At 44.4% G+C, this 14048-nt stretch overlaps 1 protein-coding gene across 6 annotated transcripts in view; it reads left to right on the top strand.

Moving 5' to 3' along the window:
- The window catches only part of TSPAN1 (tetraspanin 1), a 36274-nt gene that overhangs the window by 8203 nt on the left and 14023 nt on the right, over nt 1-14048 (top strand). For 4 of the 6 annotated variants that reach the window (XR_014565208.1, XR_014565209.1, XM_083742540.1 and 1 more), the window contains 4 exons: nt 5280-5340; nt 6549-6600; nt 8228-8374; nt 12390-12454. Coding sequence is in view for 3 of the 6 variants with exons in the window: in XM_083742540.1 (XP_083598666.1) it covers nt 5332-5340; nt 6549-6600; nt 8228-8374; nt 12390-12454 (273 nt within the window). In the remaining 3 variants the exon portion in view is untranslated. The remainder of the gene's footprint in view (nt 1-5279; nt 5341-6548; nt 6601-8227; nt 8375-12389; nt 12455-14048) is intronic. The other 2 variants (XR_014565207.1, XM_083742542.1) reach the window with 1 other exon arrangement.

Below are 14048 nucleotides of genomic sequence, written 5' to 3' on the forward strand. Positions count from 1 at the left end.
GAGATATGGTCATGAAAATGGGCCTTGCATCCCCCCCCTCCTTTACTCCCCAGAGCCAGTGTGGTGTAGTGGTTAACAGCAGTAGATTTGTAATCTGGTGAACCAGGTTCACGTCTCCGCTCCTCCACATGCAGCTGCTGGGTGACCTTGGGCCAGTCACACTTCTCTGAAGTCTCTCAGCCTCACTTACCTCACAGGGAAAAGGAGATTGTTAGCCGCTTTGAGACTCCTTTGGGTAATGATAAAGCAGGATATCAAATCCAAACCCTTCTTCTTATTACTCATAATTAGTGCTATTTCAAGATATTTTCATACTCCACCCATAGGAGAGATGTTGAACAACTATTCCCCTTGTCTAATTTGTGCCCCAATCTGTGGAGTACAGTGTCTTGCTTTGCCTATTAACCACCAAATAGCAAAGTCTGGATTAATTTGGTTTAACTTGCCAGGAAAAGCAGCTGTGTGTTGTAAATCACAGTGAAACTGTCCATATTGCAAATAACTGGTGTGTGCTAGTTTAAGCCCCAGCCCCCCCCCGAGTGCCTGCAGCAGCTTCTCAGTATTCTTGCAGACATTACAAAAACAGCAGTTAGACAAGCCACTGAATGCTGCGTGAGAATACCTGGAGTCATGAGGTTACAGAGCAGCACAGAGGACCTGGGCTTCTGCAGTTAATGCTGTATTCACACTCCTGCTTACTATGCATTTCCAGTGCTGCATTTTTTATTTGTGTTCATGTGACATTATCCAAAATGCTAAACTGCCCTGTACTTTGTTATAAAATACGCACTGTTGTTATAAAATACAAGCTTCACACCGATATTGGAGTCCTTAGACCTCTAGCCAGGTGTGAACACATTTGCAAAGGTGTTCATACCTTTGTCAATGACCTGTCATTTCCTTCTGGTGTCTTCACAAATAGAAACAAATCTGACACTAATGAAACTGCACAGATATGAACAGCTTGTGGGAGGGTGGAGAGTGTGCATGCTATATCATCTTATTCCATGAAAGACCAAAGGGGTGGGGATGCACAGGAAGAAACACCAAACATTTCTTCCTTCACAAAATTCTTAAGACTTAGAGTTCCTCCACTTCAATGCTTTTTTTTAGATCAGCAGGGGGAAGGAAAGCTGTTATTAATTATTGAGCTGCTACTGATGTCCAGATGCAGCACATCAATCTTCAGTGGCTTAAGGGTCCATGCACAGTACTGTTATATTTTTGAGAAACTGCGTCTTCTGTATCATAATCAGTATGGCAAATACTCAAGAGGAGCTGCTGTTTACAGGGACCAGCTCCTTATCTTTTTGCTACAGATCGGTGGCAGAAGTTGCAGCTTTGACTGGGAAGGAGAATTGTGGCCAGTTTCATTTGTAAACTTCTAACTAGTTTTCATCAGTAGGAAGCCGTCTTATAATTACTTTGTGTTTGTATAAGATCGTGCTTTCATTGGTCGTAAAACTTGTTGTTTTATGTATTTGATCAAATTGGGTGTGAGGTGGTGGTACTTTTATTAAAGAAGGATGTAACATGAGTATAATGTTTCGGTCATTGCCCTGCAGTGTTACCTGTCTGAACCAGAATATCTTATGTAACCGTTTAGATAGCTAGACTGGACAGGTCAACAAACTGGACTGGACTGAAAGGTATTCCAACTCCTTGTTCTTGGCATGAGAAAGAGAGAGAAATATGACCATGTTAGACTGAAGCTGAGACCCTGTGGAGATCTGCTCAGTCTCCCAGAAAGGACTGCTGATTTGGCGAGCTATTGTTTATTTGCTAATGCTAGATAGGGCTTAGGAGTTGTTATACAGTATGTGTATGTAGTGTTCAACTGTATGAGCAGGAGAATTTCAGACTTGCATACTGAAGCTGTCAGAGGCTGTCTGGTTGTCTCTGGGAGCAAGACATGAAGTGACCTCCTGTCTAGTTAATGCAGCAACCTAAGTAGAACCTGCTGAATCAGGCTAGTGGCCCATCCAGTCAGCTTCCTGTTCTCACAGTGGCCAATCAGATGCCTGCAGGAAACCCACAAGCACAACAGTACTCTGCTCACTTGTGATTTCCAGCCACTGGTATTCATTCAAGAGGCATATTGGAGGCATAGTGGATGGATAACATAGCCATTGTGGCTAGTGACTATGGATAGCCTGTGTGAAGAACTCCTTTCTATTATGTGTCCTGAATCATTCAGCTTCACTGGATGTCCCTGAGTTCTAGTGCTATGAGAGAAGCTGAAAAACTTTTCTCTGTCCACTTTTCCATCCATGCATAATTTAACAAACTACTACCCCGCCAACTCTTACTCATCTTTTCTCTAACAGTCCCAAATGCCATAACCTTTCCTAGTGTGGGAGTTGTTCCATCCCAAGCTGGTCATAGTGTGGCAGAGTGGTTAGAGTGCAGCACCAGGAGCTGGGAAACCAGGGTTCAAATCCCCCCTTAGCCATGAAGCTCACCTTGGGCCAGTTCAGCCAAACCTATCTCACAGAGTTGTGGAAGTTGAAATAGGGAGAGGGAAAACTGTATATGCTAACTTGAGCTCCTTGGATGAAAGATGAGATATAAATGTAATAACAGATAAAATAAAAGCGTCCTGGATAGAACAGACTTCATGTTGTGGCCTAGCTTTGCTGGAGTTTTCCTGAAGTCTTCCTGAACCTGCAGTGTTCTGGTATAAGATTTCTTTAGTACCGGCTTCATCGTACACCTCCTGCTTCCCTGTTCACCTCAGACTGCAGCCCCAACAGGAAGGAAAATGGAGAAAGGGCATTTTAATAAAGAAAAGTAAAGCTGAATAAAATAAAGCTACCAGTTACGAGAACTGCTTTGCAGATTATGGCACAGAACTTGCCAAATATGACCTTGGCTCTTGGGAGGTTCAAATATTCCACACTGCCTCTCTTTCTGGGCTAGCCTGGGTAGCAAGCGTGCCAGCACAGCTGCATCTGTCTGCTGTGGGTATCTTCTTGTTCAATCTCTCATCTGTTCCCAGACAACCCATTGTTTCCAAAATGCAATTGTTACTCTCTTTGGCTAAGCTCAGCTTTTATAATTTTCATCTTCCTCCGAATTGTTACAATTAACATTTGTGCCAGGTTCATTTTCCTTTGGCTGAATTTTCATCACAGTAATGCCGACATTCACAACAAGAGAGAGCGTACAAGGACTATTCAGTCTGAGCCTGTGTTTTCAAAACAGTGTCTCCGTTTCTGTCTGGAGTCGCTTTTGATTAATCCATTGTTCTTTCCCGCTTCTTAGAAGCTTATTGGAAAACAGAGCTCAACTTTTTTTGTTCTAGGAAAAATGTTGGTTCCATGTGAAAGTAGAAATTATTAATCTTATCCATCCAGATGCTCTGTGTGTGTGTGTGAGCAGTGGCGTAGCGTGGGGGTGCAGGGGGGCCCGGCCGCACCGGGCACAACATCTGGGGGTTAGGGTTAGGGGGCGCAAATCCACGGGTTAGGGGGCACAAATTACTTGCCTTGCCCCGGGTGCTGACAACCCATGCTACGCCACTGTGTGTGTGTGTGTGTGTGTGTGTGAGAGAGAGAGAGAGAGAGAGAGATTTTGTTGGAAAAAAGCCTTTTCCAAATATCTGAGTTATTCATAGTACCTGAGAGTTAGAAGGAACCCTGAGGATCATCTGCTCCAATCCCCTGCAAGCCAAGAATTGTTCAATACAAGCATTTGATGCCAAATAGTTGAATGAAAATAACTATCCAGAGCCTTAATTCAGGAGAATTAATAATTGCCATTAAATCATGTGAAATAAGGGGAATACATTTTGTTGCAGGAAAAGCTGGCATGTATCAATATGTCTGAAATATATTCAAAACAAAAAAAAAAATCCTTCCAGTAGCACCTTAAAGACCAACTAAGTCAGTTCTTGGTATGAGCTTTCGAGTGCATGCACACTTCTTCAGATACACTGAAACAGAAGTTTCCATTACTGGCCCCAACAACATCACACATACCATCTCGGGACTATTTAATTGCTCATCGTCTAACATTGTGTATGCCATCAAATGCCAACAGTGTCCTTCAGCTCTCTATATTGGACAAACAGGCCAGACCTTACGCCAAAGAATAAACAGACATAAATCGGACATCAGGAATCACAGGACAGAGAAACCAGTAGGAGAACACTTCAATCTCCCAGGACATTCTATACAAGATCTCAAAGTAGCTGTTTTACTACAAAGGAATTTCAGAAATAGACTGGAAAGAGAAGCTGCTGAATTGCAACTTATCACCAAACTTAAAACCATGGAGAAACCTGGTCTGAACAAAGACCTTGGATTCTTATCTCATTATACATGACAAAGCCATTTTTCACCTTTTCACCCCTTGCTTTTTCCTGTAAGACCTATTGCAGTCGTTAAGAGTCGTCAACAGGCTCATCACAGCTTTCTGCCAATCACCCATTCCCACCACCCTTCTGAGTAATACCCCTCCCCACCTTCTCACTATATAGAAGGGTCTGGAAACTTCTGTTTCAGTGTATCTGAAGAAGTGTGCATGCACACGAAAGCTCATACCAAGAACTGACTTAGTTGGTCTTTAAGGTGCTACTGGAAGGATTTTTTTTTGTTTTGACTATGGCAGACCAACACGGCTACCTATCTGTATCTGAAATATATTGTTATAGAATTGGCGGGGGGGGGTCAGTCTGGATGATACCCCTGTGCCCCTTCTCACACCTATGGTCCTGTATCTGTGACGTTAGAATCTATCAAAGGGAATTCCATGAAGCAGTCAAACCGGTTCCTTTGTTAAGGTAATTGGTTTAGCTGCTCAGTTCAAAATTTATTGAAGAGCCAAGCAGGGAGAGATTGAGAAGTGGGAAACTACACACACACACACACACACACACACACAGTTTAACTAGGTACCACTTACTTATCAGGAAACCAAAAAAACAGAATACCTTCCATTTCAAACCATTTGGGTGAGACCCACCTAGGTTTCCATGGTTGCTGACCACAGCAGGAAGAAGGCAGAGAATAGGGCCACCTCCATGATTTTTATGGAGGGTGGGAAACTCTCAAAGAGAAGAGGAGAATTCAGATGTTCCAATCACAATTTGCACAGTCGTTGGGGTGGGGGAGAGGAGGGTGTGGTGTGATGCAGATTTTTGGCACCGCAAATCTCTGGGTAGACTGACCCATATTTTGTGGTTGCTATTGGAAGGCAGGGTGAAGCTGACCTTTTGTCATACCCACTGTTTCCTCCTGCCTGCTGGCCAAACAAGGCTCTCATTTTCTCCCCAATAGAGGAGAGAAGGCCATGGCAACCTGAATTCTACCTGATCTGACAACAGTTCACATGCTAAGGGTAAGCGTGGTCCTGTGTGGCCTTCATAAATCTTGAAATGCCAGGGTCTCCATGCATTGTGCTTCAATCAAGCACAATAGTTTCAAGCCTGACAAGTTGTATCAGCTGGCATGAAACACACATTCATTAAGCTGGAAGTGCAAATCTTCCAAAATCTGGACTGTGTCTTTCACTTAGTAGGTTGGCTATCCTTCCTGAAACTACTACTTTCTCTTCATTTTACAGTTCCATTCTCCACCTCAGAAGTCTTGCTCAGCAGGTTTTTTCCTCAAACTGTGGTCAGCAAATAAATACCACTTCCTTCCGTGTGTCCTCCTAAAATCCAATGAGGCTCAATTCATCTCAAAGTTCTGCAAACCACATTTGGAGTCTTGCCTGCTGCCCAGCTATATGAAAGGGAAGCTAAAATAACACCAACACCACAGGAACATAAATGGGCTCTTTTTCCTATACATTTCGGTGCCATCTGCTGGAACTGGAAGAGTGAAAGGAAGAGCCCTCACTCCCTCACTCCCCCCTCCCCTCTCACTGGATGGTGACAGCCATAGGAAAGATTAATGATGATGTTTTTAGCTAGATAAATTTAGTTTAAACAGTCTTTGAAATGAAATGAAGTTAACTTTCAACTTGTTGACAGTGGAAACATTTAAGTTAGGAAGTTACCTAGTAAGTTCATTTATGAGAAATGGGCTCAAAAATGATGACTTGCCTTTTGATGTTATTTTTCTTTTTCAAATGCAGTGAGTGGGTTTCTTGTGCATTAATTTACCCACAACTTGTTCTGCTTCACCTGACAGCAACACTTGCCATATAGTTTTCAGAATGGTTAAGAATGGGTTTTTTGTTTTTGTTTTTTTACATGCTTGGAACATATTGAGGGATTCTGTGTGCCTAATAGACTATACTGCACCAGTGGCTATATTACACTTATTGGCTGATAAAGCACTTGTAATTAGTTGACTTACCTTAGGTAAAAATGATCTCACAGTAAGAACAAAGGAAGCATTTTTTTGGTCAGGACGGGGTGGGGGGGGGACCTAGATCTTCATGCCAAAAAAATAGTCATGGAAAACAAAACCTCCCCTTTCCAGTAAAGTGAAACTGGATGTGTAAAGGAATTTGAAACAGAAAGCAGAACTCAACAGCAGGCTGTAATTTAAAAGGCTGGAAGAATCAGAATTCCTAATGAAACCCTTTCTCCTTATTAGCCGTGTAGGAGCCTTGCATCAGATGAAGACATGAGCTGGTTCGGTTGGGTAGGTGAGTAATGAGATTCTCACATAACCACAGCTTGACTGCCCTCATTTTGCAAAACCCCTCTGCACTTCTGAATTCTGTAACTAGCACTTTGTATACAGTAGTCCAGTAGCAATGGGATGTGTTGCAAAAGGAAGGCTGTATAAAGTCAACCCGGGGAGAGCCATGGCTATCTGGCCAAAAGGGTGGGAGATGAACTGTCATAGGACTGGGGTATCTGTTCCAACCTCAGCTGGTGAATTACTTGATTGGAAAGCCCTAGAGGCAGAATATACGGGGCTTCCCACCTGCCTGAAAGTGATAGGAAAGGGAAGTCAGTGTGGTTTTGAATGAATGGACGTGGACACAGTGTTAGAAGGGTGTGTGTGTGTTAAGCCTGCATACAGTGTGATCTACAGACATGTATCTGAGTCTGGTAAGGAATGAGTACAGAGAAAGAACAACTATGTAGAAGACCTGGGTCACCTTTCAGGAGCACCAGATTCATTACCTCCAATGGCCTTGTTCAATGACATCCATGTGTTGAGCGTAAAAGGTAAAAGGTAAAGGTACCCCTGCCCGTACGGGCCAGTCATGTCCGACTCTAGGGTTGTGCGCCCATCTCACTTAAGAGGCCAGGGGCCAGCGCTGTCCGGAGACACTTCTGGGTCACATGGCCAGCGTGACAAGCTGCATCTGGTGAGCCAGCGCAGCACACGGAAATGCCGTTTACCTTCCCGCTAGTAAGCGGTCCCTATTTATCTACTTGCCCCCCGGGGATGCTTTCGAACTGCTAGATTGGCAGGCGCTGAGACTGAGCAACGGGAGCGCACCCTGCCGCGGGGATTCGAACCGCCGACCTGACGATCGGCAGGTCCTAGGCGCTGAGGTTTTCCCCACAGCGCCACCTGCATCCCTGTGTTGAGCATAGACACCCACAAAGGGTGGATAGCTCTCTAAGGGCAGTAGATCCATGATCACCTTAGGTTCAGGGGTCAAACTATAGATGACAGGTGTGTTTAATTTAGCTTTTATTTTAGAGTAAAAACCGCTCTAGGGCAATTTTGGAATACGCTTCCCATTTAGATCAAAGGCCTGTAGTAGCAACTGATGAATTTGTCAAATTCAGTTTCTTACGTTTCTGGTCTTAATTAAGTTCAGTTACCAACATTTCTGTATCAGTTTCTTTCTTTCTTTCTTTCTTTCTTTCTTTCTTTCTTTCTTTCTTTCTTTCTTTCTTTCTTTCTCACCCAAAATTGGCAGTATTTTAGTCACATTTCCTCTCAATATACACATTTTTTGTGAGCTATTTCTCTTAATTAAATACACCTTTGGTCGTGTTCTCAAATGGATGCTTTTTTCTCATACTTTCCCTAATATACGCAAGTTATGCCCCTGTTTTGGCCATCCCCTAATAACAGCCCTGGTATTGTGACCACAGCTACTTGCAGACTCGGGCAAACCCTGAAGCAGGCTTCCAGAGATCTGAAATAGATCATCCATATGATCCTTCAAAGTCACATTGAGTAAAGCATCTCAAACTCTGATCATGGCAGTGACCTGTTCTATACAATCTTGCTTCCTTGTTCTCTCTGACATTTAAAGTAATTAGTCTCTGTCTTCCCTCAAAATGACCGTCCCCTTTCTGTAGAAATGGGATTTTTCTTAGGTTCAAAGAAAGCTGAGCATCTAGAGGAAGCTGCACCATTGGGACAACTAGCTGACTGTCAGATGAAGTCACAACACGTCTGGGACATCCGGAAATGCAGTGAAAACCAACTGCATTTCACAAACCCAGGTAAATAGATTTGGTTCACTTTTATCTTATGCCATTGGCTGTCTGGTGTTTTCTGTTAGACAGGTTAGGTTTGTCAAGATTGCGGTACTACTTGGATAAACGCATATGGAACCGCCACACATTTGGACTAGCTAGCTTCATCTTAACTATTCTGATAGGCAAGTCCCAGATCTTCTGCATGCAAAGCATGTGGTCTCTTTGCAGGAGGCCCAGAAATGCCACCACAGGTGACTGTTGCTCCACTCTTTCTGTGACCTCTGTCCTTGTTCTTATGAGAAACAGGATGGCTGTGTACTATCTCTAGGATCAGAGGCAACATTAAATACCACTTACTGAGGAACAAAAGCGGAAGAAGGCTATGGACTTCATTTGGGGCCTGATCAAGTAATTTTAGTACCTGAGGCAAACCACAAAATGGTACCCGCTTCCCTGCAAAGGAAGGAGGGATGAATGAAGATCTGCATTGGGAATAAGGCGGGAAGTGAATATCTATATTGGAAGCAAGGAGGTGACTGAAAATATACATTAGGAACTAGGAGGGGAATCAGATCAACCTCACCTGATGGTCGTACTGAGAATCAAAGGCTGCCATGGGGGCAAGGTGGAAGGGGCCACTCTGAATCATGCTGGATAGGTGCAGAGCCTGGGAGACCCCAGAGACAAGTCCCTGCCATTTCATCCCTAGGGGTGGGAGGAGACCAGCACCGCCTCCTATTTGCGAAGAGACCACTCTGGAGGACACTGTTGGAATTCCATTCCACCTTTTGCGGCAGACAAAATTGTTGCGTGTCACATGTCTGTTTACATTCCAGTGCAGATTGCTGGTGTAAGCGGAACTTCCGCTCTGTATAGCTGTTGTTTTTGGCTCTATTTCTGAGAAGACAGCAAGGAGAGACGACATGTTTCTTAGCCCTGATTTATGTTTAATAAATGCGTAGCTTAGTATGTATCTACAGCCTCAAGCCTCTTCTGCTGCACAGTATACACTGCTGAGTAAAGTGTGCTCAAGTCTGTAAGCTTGAGTCTCTGATGTACGTCGGAGCAGAGGTCAAGGAAATCTTTGCACTGGCAAGGCCCGAGTTGCCGTCAGACACATGGGGGTGAGCTGCTGAGGAAGAGGCAGATCCAACCTCCAAGGAGCACACCACAGCCTTCGCATCAGTGGGCGATGCATTCCTTGGAGGTCGAACCTGCTGTCCCTGTGGATCCTGCGGTCATCTCATCTTGCTGTGTGGGTGGGTTGGCTCACGATCTGATCACGGACATCCTGTAAGCATCTGGTTGCTCACTGTGTTTGAAAAATAAGATGCTGGACCAGATGAGCTTCTGGTCTGATGCAGAAGAGCTGTTTTTGTTTATAGGAAGAGTGCTAAAAATCTGTATGCTCTAAATGTCCCTATATGCTGGGATGGGAGTGTCATATTGTTGCCTTTTGGGAATGCCTATTTAAGATTGTTTTAGTGTGAGCTGCCATTCTTCAGTCCCCAACTTGAAAAGGCTACCAAAACTTTCTTGACTTGGGAGCAGAGCTGGCCCATTATGGCCAATGGAGACAATTGTCTCAGATGGCAGGGAATGAATTTAGCAAGACTTAAGTCTGACATGTAGACCGTTGCACTCCACAGCTTTTTATGTGATGAAAGAGGTCCTCCTAGTGGCTCAGTGCAGGTACTGCTTTCATAGCTTTGAATTTATATTCTGCATACATTAATATTAAAGTCATAGAATCAGAGAACAGTAGAGTTGGAAGGGACCCCAAGGGTCATCTAAGGTCCTGCAGTGCGGGAATTCTGCCCCTGGGTGGGCTTGAACCACCAACCTTCTGAATAACAGCCAGACACACTGACCTGTTGCACCACAGGAGGGCACAGTCCATGTAGAGCAAATCACTTGAGAAAGTAAGTCTACCTAGCCACTGGCGGAGGAAAAGGAGTGTGCGGGGAGTGCACTGTCCCCAGTAGTGCGATCCTGGTGGGGTGCCATTGCGGCCATTCCCCCCACCTGTGCTGGGTGCCATGCCCCCACAGGCGGCACACCACGCCTCTGCGGGTGGTGTGCCATGCGCCCAGGACGCGTGCCAGCCCTGCCCCCGCCTGCTCTCTGCCCCCCAGTGCTGGAGCATGAAGCTCTGCCATTGTACCTAGCCCCTGAATATACTCTTGTGGCCTGGTGGTGGTTTTGTGGACTTGTTGACACCAGTGGTTGTGAAACTCTTGCAGGGTGTCAGGATGGGCAGCATGTGAGCAAGCCAGCAAGCCAGCATGTCCAGCACTGCAGTGGTGTAGCACGGGGGGGGGGGTGCAGGGGGGCCGGCCGCACCGGCCGCAACATCTGGGAGGGGGGCGTGCTCGCACTCACAGTGCTAAAATCAGTGCTAAAATCCACGGGTTAGGGGCGCAAATTACTTGCCTTGCCCCGGGTGCTGACAACCCACGCTACACCACTGCAGCACCGTGTATCTTCCTCTCATGGCTTGTTATGCTCCTCCTTTAATTCCACTGCCAGAGGCTGTCACTTGCAAAGGCAGGGAGGACCATGGCTAGGTGTGGAATGTGATGCTATGGCAGCAGTTTCCATTTCTGCTGTTGTCACTGCACTTGCATGCACAGAAACTCTCTCTCTCTCTCTCTCTCTCTCTCTCACACACACACACACACACACACACACAAACACACACACTCTTCCAGGTAGCAGGACTTTGCTGTCCTTAGTGTACTTGCATGTGCAAGTACATTTAAAAATTCTTATGCATTAATAAATATTCACCTACAGCCATCAGAGGGCAGTAAAGAATAAAGAAAACTAGTCTACTCCCTGTTGCTTAATTTTTTTTAAAAAAAAAATTAAAGTGCTAGAGAGGTGTGGTTTTTGCCCTTAGAGAGATTTGATTGGCCTGAAAAAGGGATACATCTTATAGGCTGAAGGGATATTTATTATAGCTTGAAACAACAGCTGGTTCAGTTTACTTTAAAAGCTGACTGCTTTGCCTACTGGAAAGGTAGCTGAGAGTTGTCCAGGTCTTTTTCTCGAGTTGGTTTTTGCCTTTTAAGGTGAGTCTATAGAACATCTTTGGTCTGTAAAGGTTTTGTTGTTGAAGAAGGAGACTGATCTGTGTTTCATCTGTGTTTACTGGCATCAGTGTGCGAAGTAGATTCAAATCTCTTCCTTTAAAGCAGAAAGCTCGTTTAAGGGCGGCTTGTTTCAGTGTGGTTCCTCCTTGAAATCTTCCCACAAAAATTACAGAGGAATGTGAAGAGGAGAAATTGCCTTTTATTAAAATTGACCGTACAAGGTTTGTAAAGCTGCTGCTTTAACTGACATGGTTCACAAAAGTAAACAACTAGGCTACTCTTTCGATGGATCAGGAATACCAAGTACTATTGATGGTACCAAATGATGTTGCCTTGTGGCTCCTTGTTTTGATTCCCTCCCAGGTGGAGATAGCAAAGTGAGGTTGAGGGGAAAGATCTTTTTCAAAGTCCTCTCCTCCGTTCACCAGGTGTTTGTTTCCTCACTGCTGCCCTGGCAAAATGGCATTAACTGGTCCCCTCCCTTATGGCAAAAGGTCTGTTGCCACCAGAGATGCTTCAAGTTCTATTTCTGGTGTGCTTTCTTCTTCATTTACTAAAGTATCTTTCTAATGCTCTGTAGAATGTAGTGGGGAGGAGGTTTCCTAAAATATGTATCTAAAAGAGGATTCGATTCAAGATAGAAAGGGATTTTAATCTAGTTGAAGAAGATAATAGCAGTTTCTCTCTGTGTGTGTCTGTGTGCATGAGGGGCATGTTGGATTATGTGTACTCTTGCATAAGTTCCAACTGCTTCTGAAGCTGCAATTTGGAGCATGCTTACTACACTGAATCTTCCAATGAGAATTCCTAGTAAACCTGCTTTGCATTGGACGATGTACTAACCCTGTGCCCAAATGTCTGGATCATGAGTTGGGATTAGACCTCTTTAACTAAGAGGCTTCTGAGTTGCTGTTAGTTAACTTTCTCCTTAATTTTTTTTATAGCATTCAAGATGAGCTGCTTCACTTTCTTGAAGGTCATGATGGTCTTATTTAACCTGGCCATTGTGGTAAGTATTAACCCTTTTCTCCCTATGAACGAGGTAGCTGGTCCTGTAAAAGTATAACTTGGTGAGGCAAACCCTATAAGTTGCCTAGTTTTTCTTTATAGGTAACGCTACTAAATAGGTAGTTTACCTATTTTTAGGTAACTCATGTACAAACCCAATTTTTGTATGTTTAAAGATCTTGAGAGATAAAGGCAATATACATACCATACATTTAAAGCACATTCAACCCCCCCCCCCAAAGAATCCTGGGAACTGGATTGTTGGTTAAGGGTGCTGGGAATTACACCTCAGTGAGGAGTAAACCCCTGATTATTAATTTTTTTGCAGGGGCAGAAATGTGGTTTAAACATATGGTATGTACACAGCCAAAATATAACATAGGCAGTAATCCTAAGGGCACTTACTTTTTAAGAAAATAAGTTTAGCACTGTACTGCATGCTGATCCCCAAACAGAAGGACTGGTAACAGTCTTAGCTTGGACAAATCTTACTTTAAGAAATACAAGGTTTTCTCTTTGACAGCGTGCTTCCCGTATATAATTTGTTAACAAGATGCACGTCATTGTTGTAACAACTCTAGTGATCAGAACAATGGTCTTTACTGAAGAGTTTTAACTACAAATACTGTGCCTGAGACATACCATAAGTACAACCTGTGAATAGTCTTAGGGCACAACCAGATAAAGCTGGAGATCAGTGATACCAAAGAGTATCACTTTATGTGTTTCCCCTACAGGCCAAGTAACTGTGTGAATCTCACCCAAGTGTGCCTTTTATCTCAGGATAAACATCTCTAGAGTCTGTATCACATGACCTGCTGGCCTTTTCTGATTCTGTGTTGGACCTGGTTTATTGTGCCTTTCAGTATCCTGCACAGCACATTCAAGGAATCCAGAATCTGTCCACCTACACAAGTTACAGCTGTTTTGGCTCACAGATAAACCTTGTACTGAACAACATGGAGCAGTTTCCTAATGCGGGGCTTGGCTTGTGGGGAACGTCCTCTGACTTTGGCTGCCTCTTCAGCTGCCACACCCATGGGGCAAACACATGCAGCACCGTGATATTCGGTTGTGGTTTATGATCCCAGATGACGGGTGTGCCTTCATGCAATGGCAGGCCAAGCCCACAAAACGGCAATGGGTAGCTTGAACACTATCATGACGCAAGCCAAAGTACTCATTAAAATGTATTCTCAAGCCTCCTTCCTTGTCTCTGGACAGGCTGAGTGGGTTTTATGGTTTCTGTGGGTGTCGTGTTGGTTTCATGTTTGCCCTGTTAATAGGGTTTCTACAAGCTGTGCAGCCGCCCTCCTACACACTCCACTGGTGCCTCAATGGCAACACTCTCAAGGAAGTCTCTGACGTTGGCTCAAGCCGATTCCTTTGGCATACTCTTTGTCTTTTTTCATCTACCTGCAAATCCACAGGAATAGCTTCCAAGTGGCTCCCCACTGGGGTTCTAGCTGAAGTGAGTTCTTGTGAGGTGATCTGCATTATGTTGAGTGCCCTATGTAGGCTGGAGGGGATCTAGGGCTTTAGAAATCTGTATGTATGTTCGGAGCAATAGTTCCATGGGGTGTTGCAACATTCTG

Source organism: Podarcis gaigeae (genome assembly GCF_964106915.1).
Source record: "Podarcis gaigeae genome assembly, chromosome: 6".
In the NCBI taxonomy this organism is placed as follows: Eukaryota; Metazoa; Chordata; class Lepidosauria; order Squamata; family Lacertidae; genus Podarcis; species Podarcis gaigeae.